This window comes from Salminus brasiliensis, chromosome 6 (assembly GCF_030463535.1).
Source record: "Salminus brasiliensis chromosome 6, fSalBra1.hap2, whole genome shotgun sequence".
Taxonomy (NCBI): Eukaryota; Metazoa; Chordata; class Actinopteri; order Characiformes; family Bryconidae; genus Salminus; species Salminus brasiliensis.
Window position 1 is genome coordinate 40,466,947 of NC_132883.1, and position 19,132 is coordinate 40,486,078.

At 43.7% G+C, this 19,132-nt stretch overlaps 2 protein-coding genes across 8 annotated transcripts in view; both read left to right on the forward strand.

The window, feature by feature from the left end:
- Positions 1-625: 625 nt before the first annotated feature.
- Positions 626-9,687, forward strand: cep78 (centrosomal protein 78). The gene is made up of 15 exons (XM_072681097.1): positions 626-1,259; positions 1,613-1,782; positions 1,862-1,934; positions 2,033-2,136; positions 2,702-2,876; positions 3,760-3,873; positions 3,972-4,036; positions 4,126-4,216; positions 4,309-4,411; positions 4,872-4,914; positions 5,037-5,192; positions 5,863-5,940; positions 6,031-6,185; positions 7,093-7,222; positions 8,549-9,687. The coding sequence occupies exons 1-15, from the start codon at positions 1,022-1,024 to the stop codon at positions 8,972-8,974; spliced, it is 2,121 nt and encodes a 706-aa protein (XP_072537198.1). The 5' UTR covers positions 626-1,021; the 3' UTR covers positions 8,975-9,687.
- A 2,284-nt stretch (positions 9,688-11,971) lies between these two features.
- Positions 11,972-19,132, forward strand: part of cabin1 (calcineurin binding protein 1) — a 92,936-nt gene continuing 85,775 nt past the window's right edge. For all 7 annotated transcript variants that reach the window (XM_072682401.1, XM_072682402.1, XM_072682406.1 and 4 more), the window contains exons 1-13: positions 11,972-12,007; positions 13,041-13,087; positions 13,210-13,305; positions 13,435-13,548; positions 13,656-13,790; positions 14,025-14,205; positions 15,330-15,459; positions 15,621-15,770; positions 16,734-17,182; positions 17,270-17,441; positions 18,008-18,144; positions 18,470-18,687; positions 18,769-18,841. In XM_072682401.1, the coding sequence (XP_072538502.1) occupies positions 13,085-13,087; positions 13,210-13,305; positions 13,435-13,548; positions 13,656-13,790; positions 14,025-14,205; positions 15,330-15,459; positions 15,621-15,770; positions 16,734-17,182; positions 17,270-17,441; positions 18,008-18,144; positions 18,470-18,687; positions 18,769-18,841 (1,858 nt within the window). In that variant the 5' untranslated portion in view covers positions 11,972-12,007; positions 13,041-13,084. The remainder of the gene's footprint in view (positions 12,008-13,040; positions 13,088-13,209; positions 13,306-13,434; positions 13,549-13,655; positions 13,791-14,024; positions 14,206-15,329; positions 15,460-15,620; positions 15,771-16,733; positions 17,183-17,269; positions 17,442-18,007; positions 18,145-18,469; positions 18,688-18,768; positions 18,842-19,132) is intronic.

The following is a 19,132-nucleotide window of genomic DNA, read 5'->3' on the forward strand; positions in this document are numbered from 1 at the left end:
TCATCAATCAATTCTTCCAAAATCAGGGTATTATAGAAGAGTTTATCCTGCTTTTGTTGGTCATAACTGTCTCAACTGTCCAGCTAAGAAGGCCTTCTGCTAGATTTTGGAGTAGCATTGCTGTGAGGATTTGATTGCATTTAGCGACAAGAGCGTTAGTACGTTCAGGATGTTCACCACCACGGATGATCACCACCCCACCCCACCCCACGCCACGCCACCCCTCCAACTCCCCCCAAACTCATCCCAAAAGTATCAGATGGAGCTCCATCCATCCTTCCAGAGAATGCTGGTGGGGGGCTTTATACCCCCCACTCCAGATCAATAGGAAAAGTTATCTGCTCCAGCTCCAAGCTGTGTCAGCAATGGGTGCAACTTAGCTAAAGTGAAAGCTGAATGCATTTAATAGAAGGGGTGTCCACAAATATTTGGACACGCTAATGCAGATCTGTAGGTAGGCTTGTTAGGCCAGCTATAGGACAGCAGCCTGCAGGTCAATCACCGTCCAGCTCCTCTGCGGTGCTCCTCTCCGCTAGCCGGCGGTAACGCTCTCCTCTTCCTCCTCCTCCTCTTCCTCCTCCTCCGTTTTTCAAACATCAGCCGCGGCTCCTCATCTCCCCTGCTAGCTAACAGGCTACCTCTCTCTCCCCCTCTCTCTCTCTCTCTCTCTCTCTCTCCATGGAGGCGGTTGGTGGGGAAACAGCAACAACAAACAGCGGTGATAACGGCACCATTAGCCGAATATGGCTCCAGTAGCCCTCCTATGGGTGTAGACTTCACCTCAGCCACGGAACCTGCTTTACTGGGTCTATCCAAGCAGAGCTAAACAGTGGCCATTAGTCCAGCAGAGCAGATTAGCTTAGCAACCGGCTAACTAGCGCTGTTTTGCCTGTGTTTGACAGATATTGCAGATCTAGCCAATAAGCTAACGTTAGCCAGCGTATTACCTAGCTAGCCCTGCCTCTACCGCTTCCTGGCCTTCTGGCCAGCTGGAGGTCAGTCCCTCCTCAGATGTTTAACAATGCTGAGGAGCAAACGAGCTCAGGATTTTGCAGCCTGCTATGATTCGGCCTGTGCTGCTCAAGGCTCGGTTCCGCTGCCTGCAGTCACGTCGAGCCTTGGTCAAGGGGTTCTGGACTTCAATGGAGATGTCCTCAGCATCGCAGACTGGACGCCTGTACTCTCATCCTTGGCCATAAACAAGCATTTACAGAGTGTGACCATCAGAAGCTGCTACCTCAGCACACTGGGATCTCAGGGTGAGTGCTTACACTAGCTAGCTACACTGTGTGTCCAGATATTTATGGACACCCCTTCCAATGAATGCATTCAGCTACTTTAAGGTGCACACATACACAGCAGGTCTAGTCCCGGTGGAGGACATGAGCCAGTTGGGACCATGACTAGAGCTTCACTGATGGGCATGATGGTCAGTTGTCAACCTGGGACCATGCAGATCTGTGGAAAATTCCCGTTACAGCATAAAAGCAGGCTTGGAAACATATCCGTGCTGTATCAGCAGGATCTACAGGATCTTATAGATCCATGGATTTCACAAGCCAAACTGTATTTCCATGCACCGCCAGTTTGTTGATGGTTCCACTCCTTCCAGCTTCTTCTAAGGCCACCAGCAGAAGGAGGACTCCCGCGATCCATTCCAAGAGCATGACCCTTCAGCTCTGCAAAGCTGTGCAGAAATGCCTGTGTGCCTCACCCAGTCTGAAGACCCTCCAGCTCCATGGGCTGCCGCTGAGAGAAAAAGACCTCAACATACTCACAAAGGTAGGGAAAGGGCTCCAAAAGGCACGTTTGTTGGAAAATGACAGTTCGTACTGATTCTTTGGTTCTGTTCTCTGATCAGGGTTTGTCGAAGAATGCCTCATTAGAGCACTTTTCTCTGGCACGATGTCCCATCGCAGATGCTGGGCTTGAAGGTGAGTTAAATAGGAGGACCAAGAGCATCATCAAAATTGTCAGAGTTTTGTAGTTTTGGTCATAAGCAGGCTACCTGTATCTCCGTTTGTGTCTGCAGTCATCTGTCAGAGTGTTAAATACTCCTCAACTATCAGGACGGTGGATTTCACGTCTTGTAATATTACCTGGCAGGGGGCGGAGCATATGGCAAACATAATCAAGGTAAGTTGGTCTGCTTATGAGGTGTGAAAAATCAAAGGTATGACCTGGACACCGCTTCCAAAATCATCTTGATGTTAAGATAATCCTAAAGCGTGGTATATAATCTATATATTTATTGATCCTGGGCTCCCCCTACAGTTGTGGAGTGTAGTTCACGTCTATGCCACTGCTGTAAATGCAAATCATGCTATGAGCTCCCCCTCCTGGACACTGTACACCTGCATTTCTTGACAAGCTGAAGGCAGTAGTGTAGTACTGCAGGATTTTACACCAACGTGCCTTGGGTAGTTCTAGCGAGAGGTCTTGTGCAGGCTTCACCTTAGTTTCCTAGTGCAGTAGAAGCGGTCCGGCCTCTCCGGAGTGGAGCATTGACTTGGGGACCATGATTCTGAGGTCCTAATTTTAAGGCATAACGTTGCTTTAACTGGTAGAGAGAGTGATCAGCATGATGCTCGATTGACCATTTCTATATTTTCTATGGAAAACCCAGCTCAGCACAATACCAACATTCTTGAGTAAATGCTGAATATATTAACATCAAATATCTCTGGCTTGTTTTGAGCAGCACCAAGCAGTAAGGCGGCACAGCACGGCATGGGCAGAGTCTCTGCGGTACAGAAAGGCAGAGTTTGAGGCAATGGGCGGGCTGCGTAGGATCACACTCAATGACAACATTCTAATCGGGGACAGAGGAGTGACTGCACTTGCTGAGGAGCTGGCAGAGGACTTGTGGGTCAAAGGTGAGAGAGAGCGCATGAGACTTTCAGCTGTTTCAGCACATAGACTAAATGTCCCTAATGAAATCTGCTGACACAGATGTGCAAATGCTTCCAATTGATACCATAGAAAAACACTTTCATTTGCTTAATGAATGCAGAAGGTGTTCATAATGGAGATATTTGAGTGAGAAGAACCTTTTATTAGGTAAAGAACTTTAGACTTTACATGAAGTGAAGATTTTTTTACACCTTTAAAAGGTTCTTCAAACTTGCACTCGTCTCTGTTTTCTCCGAAATTTGGATCGCCAGTTACCCAACACATACATATTCTACCCCATCATGTGCAATGCTCCCGACGCTGGGAGGATGAAGACCGACACACTCCTCCGACGCGTGCACAGCCACTGCTGCCGATGTAACATCACTGGGCAGCCAACATGCTCAGAGGAAATCGATGTGTACCTGGCTCTGATGCATCGGCCAGCAGGTGCCACTGCCGGCCAGCATCACACTGGAGTGATGTGGGGAGGAAGTGCAGTCTACCCGCCCTGGAGAGAGCAAAGCCAATTGCGCTCTCTCCGGGGGGGGGATTTCAACTGGATTAGCAATCATCTGGTCGTTGTAACAGTGCCTTATCATGCTGGACCAAATGTTTCTTCATGGAACTGAATAAGATTCCTCTATGGCTTCTGTAGCTCAAATATCCAAGTGTAGTTAGTGCATGATGCTGGTTTTATGCCGGTGTTAAATATTTTCAGTCAGAGCTCATTTTGAAGGTAGTACTTTAAACTTACCGATATTGAGAGGGGGGAAGAAGTGTCCTGCCATCTCTTTATACAATATTTGGTTGTGATGTGGTTTAGGAGGGTTTGTCTGATTGCTTTGTTCTATGTTGATACTGCAGCGATGGACCTTCAGCGTTGTGGCATCTCTAATGAAGGAGCTAAAGTCCTTGAGAAGATGCTACAGTCTAACTCCACTCTCTGTGTTCTGGACATCAGGAGGAATCCACTAGTGGGTCAGTCATACCCTCACCTCCAAACACTCCTATAAATGTAAAGAGCATCACTTTGGCTTAAACTCTCTCCTCTTTCCCTTTGGATCTTTTTCCCACAGATAATGAGTTGGTGAAGGCTGTGATTAAGAAGGTGCTCATGAACATTAAAGGCCAGGACTCACAGGTAACATGAAATTACTAATGTTGCCACATTTTAGTGTATAAATATTTGAGAAATGCAAAAGGAGTCACTTTACTCAATCTGTGTTGAAGTATCTCTGGCTGAAGCCTCCAGCTAAGGATGCACATAACCACTCAGGGCAGATGATGAGGAGAAGCACAGGAAGAGCTAGCTACAGAACTGGTAGGACCACCCCTCTCCGAATAAATCCAGTGACCTCACTTCATGTGTGACTGGTAGAAATTCTGAATTTACATCAGCTGTATCTGTTGAAGGATCTCGGCGGGGTTCATCAGCTACATATGGGTGGAGGCCACCTCGGCCTGGATCTACTGGCTATATCCCATGGCGCACTGCAGCACGAGCCACACTTCAGAGGTTAGAGGAACCGAGATGCATTTACTGTCACATATTGATATGATGGCTGGATCCAAAAAAGTCATCTCGAAAGATATCAAACCATAGTTTATCTATCTATCTACACTATATGGGCAAAAGTATTGGGACATCTGCTCATTCATTGCTTCTTCTGAATTTGTGGATATTAAAATAGACTTTCCACTAGATTTTAGAGGAGTATTGCTGTTAGAAATTAATTGCATTTAGTGACGAGCATTAGTGAGGTCAGGATGACTGCATAGTTTTTAATGAGCGTGTCTGTTCAGTTCCAGCATGGGTAAAGTATTAATGATATTATTATTATTATTATTATTATAATGTATAATAATAATTCGTTATTATATTAATTTAACACTTGTTTCACTGCAATATACATTCAATAAATATTATTGATAAAGATGATAATTTATTAATATAAAGAGGTTTCTGCCGTATTTAGGGGTCTTCCACATGGTGCAGTTACAGCAGATCAGAGTTTTCAGGTTTGCTTTGCCTCTTTTATTTCTGTCATTCACATTTTCATTTGGATAAAATTCTCTTTATAAATATATATATAAAATGTTATTTCACTACTAAAATATTTACTTCACGATCACCCTTTCAGAATGTCTCCACTATCCGAGTCACTCTGGAGTCAGAGAGTGAGTCGGAGTCTGAGGAAGTGCAGAATGTTTTACAAAGTGCGGGTGCACCGAGTCCTCAAGGAAATATAACCAGCAGGCAGTTCAGGTGCCTGCAGGCAGAATACAAGCGTCTAAAGGTACCACTGAAACTGCATGCTCCTCATGATACTGATGTCACTGTGATAAAACTGCAGTCTGGTTTGATTCATCCAGTTTATTACAGTGGATTATGAAATTCCCTGGCTCCCGAGTGGTGCAACAGTCTAAGCGTTGGCCCTATTATCAGGAGATCACAGGGTTGGTGCCCGGTTTCCCACAGTCATCTGTGGCAGAGAGTTCCAGAGAGCACAATTGGCCTCGCTTTCTTTAGATGTTTATGATGGCCCTCTCTCTCCCCCATCACTCAATGCAATACTGTCCCAAGTGGGGCAACAGTCTAAGCATTGGCCCTATTATCAGTAGATCACAGGTTTGCTCCCTGGTGATGCCACAGTCATCCGTGGCCGAGAGTTCCAGAGAGCACACTTGGACTCCCTCTCCCTCATTACTCATAGCAATACTAGGCAGTACAGACGTTAGTTTGCTCTGGTCGTAACAGAGTTGATGGCAGATAACAGATGGTTAGCTTCATGTGAGTCAGAGAAAGCACATGCTAGCCTTTGTTGTATAGTGTGATGGGGGACTCCAAGCTAGCGAGTGGGACTTAACAATGGCTAAATTGGGGAGAAATGTTGGAAAAAGATTGAATTAAAAAATAAATACAATCTTTTATGGCTGTGAAACTGCACATCCTCATGTCACCTACAGGTGGAGCTGGAGGAATGCAAGCTCAGGCTAGCAGAAGAGCGAAATGCAACACTGAAAGCCAGTTCTCGTCTGGTTGAGGTACAGCGATCGGCATCTAATTTTTTTCTATCCATATTACCTTGTATTTGTAGACGGGGTTGTATGCAATCGCTTGTTTTGGTCTTTCAGCTGGAGTTGGAGAATGGTCGTCTACGCAGTCTGAATCAGTCCCTGTCTGAAGCCCACGTCAGCCGCTCTGTGCTGGAGGACGAACATGTGCTGGACAGCATTGAGTCTTCTTTTCATAAATTCCATGCCTTCCTTGACCTTCTCAAAGATGCTGGGTAACGTTTTCTCATTCTCACACTCTGACGATTACAGTTTTATATACACAGTCATTTCAGAATATTATGACCACCTACCACCTTTGGCTCGGATGACGGTAGAGAGCCGTCATGGCATGGACTGTATCAGGCGATAGACTGAGTTCATTATAGAGGTTGGCTGCTCTACAGTGGCACATCGATTGCTCTGGACCACTGTTATGCTGTTGGGAGGGTGCTCAATGTGCAAGAAGTCCACTTTTGGTACACCTTCACTCGACGGCTCTAGAACATCCCACTAAGTTATCGGTTTTCAAACTGCCACCACCTTTCCCTACTAGGTACACTATTATCAGCTACAACTGACTAGTGTGCTTGCTTATGTATACATGCAGCAAACCCTGTCTAGCATATATATGTGTATATATATATATATATATATATATCACACTTCACAATCACCCTCCGAGTCACTCTGGAGTCAGAGAGTCGGAGTCTGCGGAAGGGGAGAATGTTTTACAAAGTGCTGGTGCACTGAGTCCTCTGTGCCATCCCAGGTGGAGTTCATTCCAAACCAGGGTGGTCAAAATATTCCGATATGACTGTAACAGTGGAAGAAGGGTGGTTGCGTCTCGGAAATCGCTAACTTCATGGGATGTCTAGAGCCGCTGTAGTGAAGGTGTCCAAATAATGGACTTGCCTCCATTGGAACGACAGTCGACACGCCACAGTGGAGCAGTTAACCTCTATAATGAACACCTCCTGTCACCTAATACAGTCCATGCCACAACGTCTCACTAGTATCAATCAGGCCGAGGGTGGTTATTCTTGCTATTAGGTAGGTGGACATAATGTTCTAATATGACCGTGTATAATGTAGTTTTATTTATTTATTTATTTATCACTGACATTTAACAATCATTTTCAGACTTGGCCAGTTGGCTTCCTTGGCTGGGATTGAGCAGTCGGACTTTGGTCGTCCTCAGCTCTCCTCCACACAGCGAAGGGGCCAGGGAGACCAGGGCGATGAGCAGAGGCAGGAGGCAGGCAATGCTGCTGTAAGTGACATTAATGCCAGTGAATATTGAAGAACTCCAAGAATCCAGTTGTTGAGATACTCTATTAAGTCAGGGTTTACACTACGCAATTTTTACCCTGATTTTAGTCAGTTTGACTGCATCTGTGCTTGTTGGCTCTAATCAGCAGTTTTGGTCAGTTGAAGTCAACAGCTGTAGAGAAAAGAGTAGTGACTTTTTTTGGCCTCTCGAACGCGTTTCAGACCAGTCAGAGTATATCAAACATCTGAGCGTAATCCAGTAGCATATACTGGTCAGCGACTCAATCTGAATGGGTCCCGTCTATAGCCAATGGAAATTGAGCACAAAAAGTAAACACAGGGAGTGGATAGGGTAAAACAGTCTCATCAAAGGGGGGTCTCTAAAATTGAATTTTGTCATGTAAGATGCCCACATCTGCCTCGCACATTGGGTAGCCTCCAATATGTGCTGTGCTACACGTCTCTGCCTCCCTCTGCAGTCTGCACAGACCATGCTTTCCACCCACAACCTCAAGCAACTAAACTTTCACATTGCTTTCGTTTTCGGTCAGTGGTGCAAATGGTGGTTGCGAACAGCACACCACAGCAAGCTGTTGTACTTCCATGTTTAATCTGCGTCTCCTAGGTAACGCAAAGCTTGTCCTGATCCGGTCCAGGCATGTTTTAATAGATTGGGTATTGGCTATTTTAATGTCAGTCCAGTTCCACGTCTTTATTTTGACCATGGTCAGAAACATTCTTGCTTTTGAGAATTTCCCCACTGTTGAGAATTTCCCCACTGTGGAACTAATAAAGGATTATCTTATCTTATCTTATGGTGTTCAGAGCGCCATCTGGTATCCTCAAGGTACCATTAACTGACATAATAGCCTAGTTGGCAGCAGTGCGGAAGTTCTGAGAAGGTAAAAAAATAAGCTGAGAGTCAGCAGTGTGGAGCTTTTTTTACAGTGGAACATGAAAACAGACCATAATATCTGACCCTTTATAAAACTCTCACTGAAAGGCTCTGTTTTACCAGCGGGAGAACCGGAGAACCGCTCGCCTTTCTCTGTTTTTAAACCAGCACTGGAAAGAACCAAGTGCAGGCTAACAATAATGCTAATACAGAAACCCAATCACAGCACATTCATTCATTAAAACCCAGCTGTTTCACTGTTAAGGGCATTGGAACATGATTTGCAGATGATTAGAAGAACATGGTTAGAGAGGTTTCTGGGGGTATTGTTGACAGGAGTGGGATCACCATGGCCTGCTACTACTACTACTTCTGTTATTAGTATAATATCATATGAAAGCTACATCCTAACCTTCTGTATGTGCTCCACAGGCGACAGATTTCCCTGAAAGAGCATCAAGACTTCAGTTGAGCAGATCCTGCTCCAGAGCTTCTGCTGCCTCCAAGAACTCTCCTCATATTCAATCGTTACAGGAGCTACCGCTCAATCCAGCCGTCCACTCCAGCACCCCTCCTGCTCCACTGAGCCAGTTCGAGGTTCATGAGCAGCAGCGGAGCATCTCCCCACCACAAACAAGCCTTCACAGGGCGTCTGGCTCCGAGAGGGGTCGGGGAAGCGGAGGCTCAAAGTCGGGGAGTTCAGCAAGTAGCATTAATACCAGCATACACAGCAGAGACTCTCATTCTTACAGAGACGACTTCTCTGAGGAGAAGGTTTCATCTGCTCTGAGCTCTAGATCCTCCACTGTCTCAAAGTTTGAGGGCCAGAGGAGCGCCACTGGGTTGGCTGGGTTCTAGAGAGCCGACCAGGCTCTGGGTTTTGATGCTAAGTGCCAATGTTTACTGATTTCTGCAGGTTTTAAACGTTTTGTGTTGAATGGATGTGTGTTTAAGATTTGGCGTGTATCTTTGCCTAAAATTCAAGATTCAAGAGAGTCTAATTTCTGATTTTGACTATGATTTTGCTTTTACTAGTAATAATATTAGATCTACAGATCTATAAATACAGTGTGTCTAGTCATATTGTCAGGACCACATAGAGGTGAGCGATATGACAACAGTTTATCGTATCGTGATTAGTTTTATTATTTATTTTATATACTTTTCTGAGCGTGTCGTGGATGTGGTCAGTGGCAAGACTTAAAAAACGCTATCCCACTGCACACTTCATTATAACAAGTGTCATTAGGCCTGTTTAAGTGGATGGGGTGCAGCACAGTTTGAAGTAAGAATGACTGTACTGAGAATTTGAATAGCAGTTTTAAGAATCTGCCATTGCTGAGACCTGTCAACATAAAATGTCTATAAATATTGATTATATATCTTTTTCAGAATCCATCTCTAGGACCACCTTAATGTAATTTAGATGAGTCATATGTTATCATTGGTTTACATGGAATCTCACAATCTCTTACATATAATTACATTTATATAGTCCAATCATTTACTTTTTTAACCATTAGAAATTTTAATTACAGATGTCTGTACTGTAATTCTGACAGGTAACATTTTTAATAGAACATTTAATAATAATAGATAAAACCAATAATTGAATTATTACTAATAAAAAAATCTATTTTAGAAATCTGTATATACAAAAACTACATATTAGGAATAAATATAACCTAGTTAAATACTATACTTTTACTATAAAATACTAGTTAAAATCATGTATTTACATATGTGTGGACCTGGACCTTTTCCTAGCCATAGTTATGTAAATGTAAAATTCTTGGATTTTTCTTGTGAAACAATAATTATAGCTATATTTAATTATAGTTTTTACTAATAAAATTACATTATAGATGAGAGGGTGAAATTCCATGTAAATCAGTGGTAACATGACTAGTCAAAATTTTCTAATGGATATGTCATCCTGCCAATATGACCATTCAGAATGTCTGATTTTATTCATTAAAATCTTTTTTAAAGCCATTTAAAATTATTTTTTACTTTACTATACTTTTATCTGGATGTGAAACGCTGCCTGAAAATGTTTAGCATTTTCCGTAGCGCAGAGCTTTAATATGCAGGGTTTGTTTTATTTATACTTTTATTGTTGGTTTTTGTTAAAACTGAAAATGAATTGATCACCCAGTTCGAACACTTTATGAATTTACTGTTGATGGACTGCTGCGAAAATGTATGAATTTCCACTAAATTAGTGACCAGAATAAATGGATGTGGCAGAAACACAGCTTGCTTTCTTCATTTAATTAAGGAATTTCTCCAAACATTCTCAGAATTTAGTGGTTGCGAGTGGTTGAGTAAACGGGTTCCTTCAGAGTGGTTTGATATGAAATTGGGCATTGGAGAGGTCATTTCCAGACTCCAGAGGTCCCAGGAAACAGTGGTCACAATGACCCGTCGTCTTGCAGTTTTGGAGATCTCAGCACTGTTCCAACTCCAGATTCTGGGGTCTGATTGTGTAATTCAGGCTTGTAGGAATGAATGGGCTGCAAAAGTGTACTTGCATCTTATGCCCTGTTGATACAAACAACACCTAACCAATCACTTGGCAACAGCCTAGCAACCTCCTGGGATATCGTCGCAACTGCCTAGCAACCACCTATGAGATAACTTGGCAACCACTAAGCAACATCACTGCAACCACCTGAGGTAATATGGCAACCACTTCGCAACCTAGTAACCCAGGAACACTATAGTAACCGCTTAGTAACACCATAACAACCACCCACCAAAACCAGTATCACTAACTAGCCACATGCTTGCTGTTTTCTTCAGTTAATGCACTTTTCTAGTTTCATTTACTTTCCGAAAGCCACAGGATGCCTTCAGAGGTCCTGTGGAATCCATGGTCTCCAATGGTCTGAGCTCTTGTGGCGGAACATTGGGGAACCACACAATATCATTATCAATATCAATATCAATAAACATTTTTGTAATGCATTTTTTAACACACACACACATATATATATATATATATATATATATATATATATATATATATATATATATGGTGTATATTACATTGGCAAATTAATATACTGTATATTATACTTTTTTCGTTTTAAAAACAAGATGTATATCAAATGATCCAACTGCACTTTTACTGTGTATATGTCCCTATGAAAGTTCTTTTTTTTTACAAATTAGTACAATTTGCTATCATTTATATTTGCTATTATTGCGATTGTTTTAAATATGTATAATTTAATATTTAAATAAGTAATTCAAGTATAATCTAAATGTATATATATATATATTTACCTTTAAAAAATAATTGAATTTATATTTATTAATATATATATATATATTTTATTTTTTTTATTTTTTTAAGGTAAATATTGCCATTTACATGCATTACACTCCATTTTTTATTCCATTTTACTGTAAGTATAGTAACTTAAGGTGGACTAGTGTGCACACATTTGCACATGCACATCTTTTTATTTGTATATTTTTGTATTTATTGCATTTATTGTCTTTGTGCTTATCTATGTTTATGCACCCTTGTCCTTGCAGTATTGGGTCATGTCCTACCTGTCCTGCTTGGTTGTACTGTTCAGTCCTGTATTAGCAGAATAACAATAAAGTTGAACGGAATTAAATTGTAAATAAATAATTAATAAATTCTGAAATACGGTACATTGTGGATAATGTACTAATATCGTACCTATTAAAAAATATATATATATTTCTTATAGTCGATACATATGGATGTACAGGGGACATGCCTGAAAAAGGGCTGACTCTATTGGCTCGTTTCTGTGGCGCCCGAGTTCTTTCAGCCAATCAGACGCTTCGACACTGGCTTCCCCTGTTTGCTTTGCAGATGCTTTCTGATGCACAGCTTGCATCACTGAGCCGGTAAGACTTGATCAATACAGTTGATTTAAAGCCTTCAAAATCAATATTCAGTATCCAAAAATATCAATTTCTACATGGAGGGAATGTGTGTGGTGCAGAAACCGCCTTTATTAACGCTGCAGAGAAGGTTAGCTTGGCTAGCTAGCGGAGCAAGCCTGAGTGGGACTGTAAACAAAGAGCAGCGCTGTGTGTCGGAGCTAACTGCTAAAAACAGCTCTATTAAATACAATATCATATCAAATGCACCAGCTAACATCTTCAATATTTGTGATGTAGCAGTAAATATTGTGCAAATGCAGCGTATTTAGTCCACAGATGACACTGACAGCCAGACTGTCACGTTAGCCGTTAACTGCTGCTCTCCTGGCAGGCATGGAGACCCCAGGAGTTGACCAGAGCCCTTTAAACGCTGTATGTCCAAATGTTTGTGGACTGACCCCTCTTCTAGTGTGTTCAGCAGCTTTACGTTGCCCCCCTTGCTGATACAGATGTGCACATGCAGAGCTTGTCTAGTCCCTGTAGAGAGGTACTGCCCACTAGGACTCTCTGGTGCAGATCAGCATGAACCTGTTGGCACCATGCTGCCTAATGCCAGGCGTGGGCTACAGGGGTATAAAGCCCCCCAGCATGGAGCTGTGGAGCTCCTCTGTTCTCTGGAGTGATGAGTGGTGCTCCAGCCAGTACTTTTGGGATGAGTTGAGGAAGATCACCATGATCATCCAACATCCTGACTGATCCTCACTAACGCTCTTGTTGCTAAACGCAATCAAATCCTCGCAGCAATGCTCCAAAATCTTTCTTGGACAGCGAGACAGTTACTCCAACAAAAGCATAATACTTGTGATTTGAAAGGAAATCAAATGTGTGGATGTCCCAATACTTTTGTCCATTTCTTGAATCTGTGTTATTCAATATATAGATATACAATGATGGCAGCTATGCTAGATTTAGCTAGAAAGCCCAAAAGGTTGCTAAACATCTCATGTATTTCTTGTCATTTTTTTATTTATTATGTTTTTTTTTATATAAACAGATCCTGATAATCAGTCAGTGGATAATGGTCAGCACATAAAAGCCATGGTAAGATATCCTCTTCACCTTCATCTGACGTTCATGTTAACCATAGCCGTGTATGGCAGGCCATGCTTTGTGGGACATGATGTCTTATAGATGTCTTATCTTTAACCCCTCTTCTGTTACAGATCCGGATAGCTGCTCTTAATGCAGCCTCTCAGACTGCAGATGAACATGAGGATCACTTTCGGAGTACTAAACCGAGTCAGACCAAGGAAGCTCAAGTGAGTTCTTCTCCTCATTCTTCATCTCTTCTTGATTAACTTTATGAGGTCACTGAAAATCTCTTTCCCCTTAAATCCCCCCCACACCCTCAACATCTTCCATCCTCTCTGTTTTTCTCTGTGTTGCAGGAGGCAGAGGCATTTGCTCTGTACCACAAAGCCCTTGACCTGCAGAAGCATGACAAGTTTGAGGAGTCGGCCAAAGCCTACCACGTGCTCCTCAAGACGCCACTGCTTAAGGAGGTATAGACACAGGCCTCATGATGGGCTTGTAGATCTGCTTGTGAAGCCAGATGCTAATATGTCGCTCTGGTATTATAATAATGTGTACTAATCTTGGTTTGTACCAGGCGGTGGCGTCTGAAGATGAGAAGGTCGGGCTTAAGCACCCTGGGTTGATGCTGAAGTACTCCACTTATAAAAACCTGGCCAGCCTCGCCGTGCTCAGGGATGACCTGGACACTGCCATGGACTTCTACGTGGAGGTGAGATCTCACAAGCTGATCAGATTTATAGCTAGATTTATAGGCTTAGGAGAAGTGTAGGTATGCTAATAGGTATATCTAGCTATTATAGTCTTGGAGAACCTTTGATTGACACAGTTTCTTAATTGTCCTACCAGAACGAGAGCAGCTTCAGCCATGCTACAGTAATTGATGATGAAACTGGTGGAGCTTAATGCTTCTTTTTACTGATTTGTGTGTATGTTTTGTGTGCAGGCTGTTATGCTAGACTCCACAGATGTGAACATGTGGTATAAGCTGGGTCAGGTGGCTCTGAGGAGAGTGAGCATCCCACTGGCCCGTCATGCCTTTGAGGTGGGACTGCGCTGTAACCCTGATCACTGGCCATGCCTCGACAACCTCATCACTGTCCTGTACACACTAAGTGACTACAGCTGTAAGTAGCACTTTACAAGGGTAAAAACTAATGTTGAGCATAAGCCTTGCTTACGCAAACTTCATGACAATGTCATGAACCCTTTTGCTGTCATGACCTGCAGCAAACGTGATGCATAGCCAGACACCAGCTTCTAGCATCATTCCTGAAGAATCTTGGCCAATTCCTCATGAGCAGAGGCCTCCAGTTCACTAATATTCTTTGGTTTGCTGCTGCAACCAGCTTCTTCAAATCTCACCAAAGATTTTCAATGGGGCTCAAGTCAGAATCTTCCAGGACTTCTTCTGAAACCGAGGTTTGGGATCTAACCCTGTTGGATAGTCCAATGACACCCAAGCTTCAGCTTCCTCACAGAAGGCATGATGTTTTTGTTTTTTTTGTCTGATGCTTGATTGAATCCATCTTATTGGATCTTCTCGGGCTTATAGTTTAGCATTATAAGCCCGGAGGAGGAAGAATGAAGCATACGCTGGAAAGAACATCCTGTCTACAGTGAAGCATGGTGGTGGCTCAGGGATGCTCTGAGGCTGGAAACCTGCAGTGCGTGGAAGAGCAAGATGGATTCAATGAAGTATCAGAGAATCTTAGGAGAAAACATCATGCCTTCTTTTAGGAAGCTGATACTCAATGGTGGACCTCTGAGTCCACCAAGGCTTGGTTTCAGGAAAAGTCCTGGAGTGACAGTAGTTGCCTGACTCGAACCTCATTGAAATATTGAATATTTGGCTGGATTTTAATAAGACAGTTGCAGAATTTGGAGAAAGCACTCTCACTAATTGTTTAACTATTTAAATTGGTCTTATTTGATTGGTTTACTGCATACAGCTGAAAGCTGTAAATTTTGCCAATCAGCAGTGATAATCTGCAAATTTGAGGGTTGAATCATTTTGAGTGCAGCTGTAGCTATATACACTACTTCTTACCTGGGGCTACGGGATATTCCATGAGTGGAGTTAGCAAAGGGCTTCGAATGGCTCATTTCTTTACTTCTCCGATCACATAAAGCCAGATCTCACAGCTACTGATGCCCCCAAATAAAATTCGAAACCAGACATCTGAGTTTTAATATGAAAGTCACTGAGAGTCCGCTCTTACTCATTGTTCATTGTCATGCTGTTTGGCAGGTTGCCTTTACCACATCTGCAAGGCTCTGGAGAAGGACATAGGCTACACTAAAGGCCGCGTATTGATGGAGAAGATCTTCGAGGAGCAGCCTTGCCTCAGACGAGACTCCATGAAGATGTTCTCCAAAATGTATGCCCCACTCAACATCTCCTTTCACTTGCTTTATTGAATGCCTGTGGTTTGCAGGCCATCTGACAAGCCTGATCATCACAGCCCTGCATATACAGTTGGCTGTTAGAAGTTCATAGCTGAGGAAATTGCATTGATTAGATGTGTTGTGCTCTCTGCAGACATATGATGGGATATCAAGGTGAGATCGATGAGGAGGAAGCTCACAGCATTGTGGAGGAGGCGCTGGAGCTGAGGAGACAGAGACAAGCCAAACTAACACCCCATCACCGACCGGACCTTCAGTTGGTGGAGCCCATCAAGCGCTTCACGTGAGTCCTTGCTGCAGTGAAAACCTCTGATAGAATAGTTTAAACCTCCTGTTATGTTTTTTCCAGGACACATTGACCCAGTGCATCTTTAACAGCCCAAAAGTAGTTAGGAATTGTGACAATTGTTGACAAGAAACCTTGTCTTTAGCTCAGTTCATATTAATGGAATCCACAATTTAGGATATATCATGGTTTACTTATGAAAAACAAAAAAAAATAAGTGAAGACCTGTGACATTGGGGCTCCAAATGGCTCAGTGGTCTAATGCACTACCACAATGACCTGGGGGTCATGAATTCGAATCCCAAGCCATGCCACTTTGCCATTAGCAGCCAGTCAGACAGAGCACATTTGGCAATGCTCTCTCTGGGTAGGTAGATTCCGCTCTCTCCCTTCATCACTCTTAAGCGAGACATACATCTGTTGGCTGGTGTGGTGTAGCTGTCCCCAGCGCTTTCCTCAGAGTGTGTTGGCTGCCAGACAATGCCACGTTTGCATGTATTGAAGTAGACTTCTTAAGTCCTTACCCTCCAAGTGGCAAGACAAGCATATTCACCATTGTTAAACACAGATGGTCTCCGCCTTTAGCCCGTCCGTGCATTGCACACACGTGCCCGGGACAGTGTGTTTTGCTCAAGGGCCCAACAGTGAAAGGTTGCCAAGCCCAGGTATTGAATCCACAACCCTGTCATCATCAGCCTGGTGCTCTAGCCACTTAGCCACCACTGCCCCTGTGTCGGGAGCGTTGCTAGTGCTAGGGGGAGCTACAAAAGGGTGTGGCAGTACCAAATTGGGAGAAAAAGGGAAAAAGGATCACCTAATAAATTATTGAAGAAAACCCGCAACATAACCGGAGGGGTTAAATGCTCTGAAACATCATTATTAGTTAGCCTGAGATTCAGATAGGGCATTACTTTCCTGACACGTATCATGATATAATGTTCTTGCTTTATTACCTTATAGCTGGAAGAACGTGGGGAACAGTTTCCTCGCCATGTATAAACACCAGAACGAGTGCCTGGTCCCCCGGCCCGACTTCGGCCGAAGAATTGACCTGTCTATGTACCAGGACCCAGACTGCCTCCTCCAGACCCCTCCAGCCACTGCCGCTGCCCCTGCTGCTACTCAGTCTATTGCTCTACCTCTAGCCACTGAGCCTCTTCAGCCCTCCACCCCTGCTCCCCTGCCTGAGCTCCCCCCTCCACCTGCGCCTGGCTCCAGCAGCCCCAGCTCCAGCTTACCCACACCCTGCGAGCTCCTAGTCCAGCCGCAGATGCAGGCCAGCGCCCTGGGACAATTCCCACAGAACCATGTCATGGAGGTTGGCGCTGCTGCTACAGTGACGACTACTACTGCTGTTGTGAATGGAACTTCTGCTGGAGTAGCTGGTGCTACAACTGCACCCCCTAGTGGTTAGTATGAACACTTGCAGCATGGGTGTCTCCTGTGTAGCTATATCCGATTGACTTCATTGGTTACTGTGTGCATTCCGTTTGCAGTGCTCGACTCAGCTCTGAATGATAAAGCTAAGAAAGCCCCGAAGCGGAAGAGAGTGATGGAAGACTGTGGTGAGACCGCCAAACGGCGCTCAGCGCGAGTCCGCAACACTAAGTGCAAGAAGGAGGAGAAGATTGACTTCCAGGAGCTGCTTATAAAATTCCTACCCTCACGGTACTGCTACTCTTTATAAACACTGACATTTCTAATCTGTAGCTGTGTGGTACCAACACTGAGCTCTCCGGTGTTCTCCTACCTTCATATTTTTATGTGGACAAAAGTTTTGGGACACCTGGGCCTTCATTTGCTTTCCTCAGGTCAATACTGGGGGGCTGTATACCCCTCCAGCCCATGTCTGGCATTATACATGATGCCAATGGCTGAGAGTCCTCTTCTATAAGTACTAGTAGTACTTCCCTACAGGGACCAGACAAGCTGTGTGTGTACATTTGCACATCTGTGTCAGCAATGAACTCAGCAAGTCATTTTGCAGTGTTTTATTGGTCTGTTAATCATGAAATTCTAACACAAGATAAAGAACTACTGCCTGATTCACACTATGTCAGAAAGTAAAAAACGGTAAACATGGAGATAAGGTTTTTACATGACAGCAGTGACATGAGCAGTGATGTAAGGATGGAGGTAAATGATGGAGGTGCTAGTGTGTCAGTTTTAGTGTCAGTGAGTGTAGGTGGATATCTGTATTAATGATCTGGGCCATTACCATTCCTCTGTCCTAGGCTGAAGAAGTTTGATGCAGATGAAGATGAAGAAAGCCTCAGTAACATGGACACCCAGTGTGACGCCAAACCTGCCTCCCAGCTGAATCAGGGTGCCAGCTCCAACCATTCTGACTACATCAGCTCTGTGGAGACAGGTAAAGAGACAGGGGCTGACCCTTGTGAAATTATGAACTAACCAAAAGTCTTTTCAGACAGTGTATTACATACTGTTATATATGTTCACATCACACAGTAGTAAAAACATCAATTCTGTCAGTAAACTGATCCATTTTATAGCCAGTTTTTAAAGTCGTGGTCACGCTGAAACCTTCCATTTTCCACCTTGGTCTTGATGACTTCCATCTGGTGTCCTCAAGGCATCATTAACAAACATTATTCCCAGCTGACAGAAACACAAAGAACTCGGCCGAGAGCATGTTACACTGACTTAACTGGCCCCTCGTTCTAATTTTTCTACAGAGCACAAGGAGGTCCACGCCTTTCTGCTGGCTAACATGCAGAATGGCGGCATCCTGGAGCTTCTCTTGCGCTACCTGAAGGTCATGGGGCAGAAATTTATGGAAGAGTGGCCCCCAGGTCTGACCGGAGTGGTCCTGGACATTTACAACTGCTGGAGGAAACACAGCGTAGGGCTGCCCAACCCACTGCTCAGAGACTCCAAAAACCAGAACATCAAGGTAATGGAGAAAGAATTTGATTTGAATAGATCATTTTGAGGAACTTGAAGCCAGAGGACTGTCTTTGTGTGTGAATTATAGGAGGTGATGATGATGAGTCTGTCCTGTATGGAACTGCAGTTGGAGCAGTGGTCTCACGCCAAGGGAAAGAACAGTAAGTTACATGCCCATTCACACTGTAACCAGAAATTGCCACTGGACCAGGAGTTTCTGTATATGAGAGTGTCTGTTTTTCCTTCCAGTAGGAACAGTAATGTCTTCCTCTGTCGATGTTTTAGAGCGTTTTCACACTAGAGCTTTTTTCTGGACCAAGGTCCAGTTGATCAAGTGTGGAAACTATCCACTCCCGGCTCTGTGTATGGGGTTGTGTGATTGGCTCACTTTTTGCCTGCATGGCTAAAAACCTTCTCCTGCGAGAACGGCTGCTTGTCTGCAGGTGTTCCTG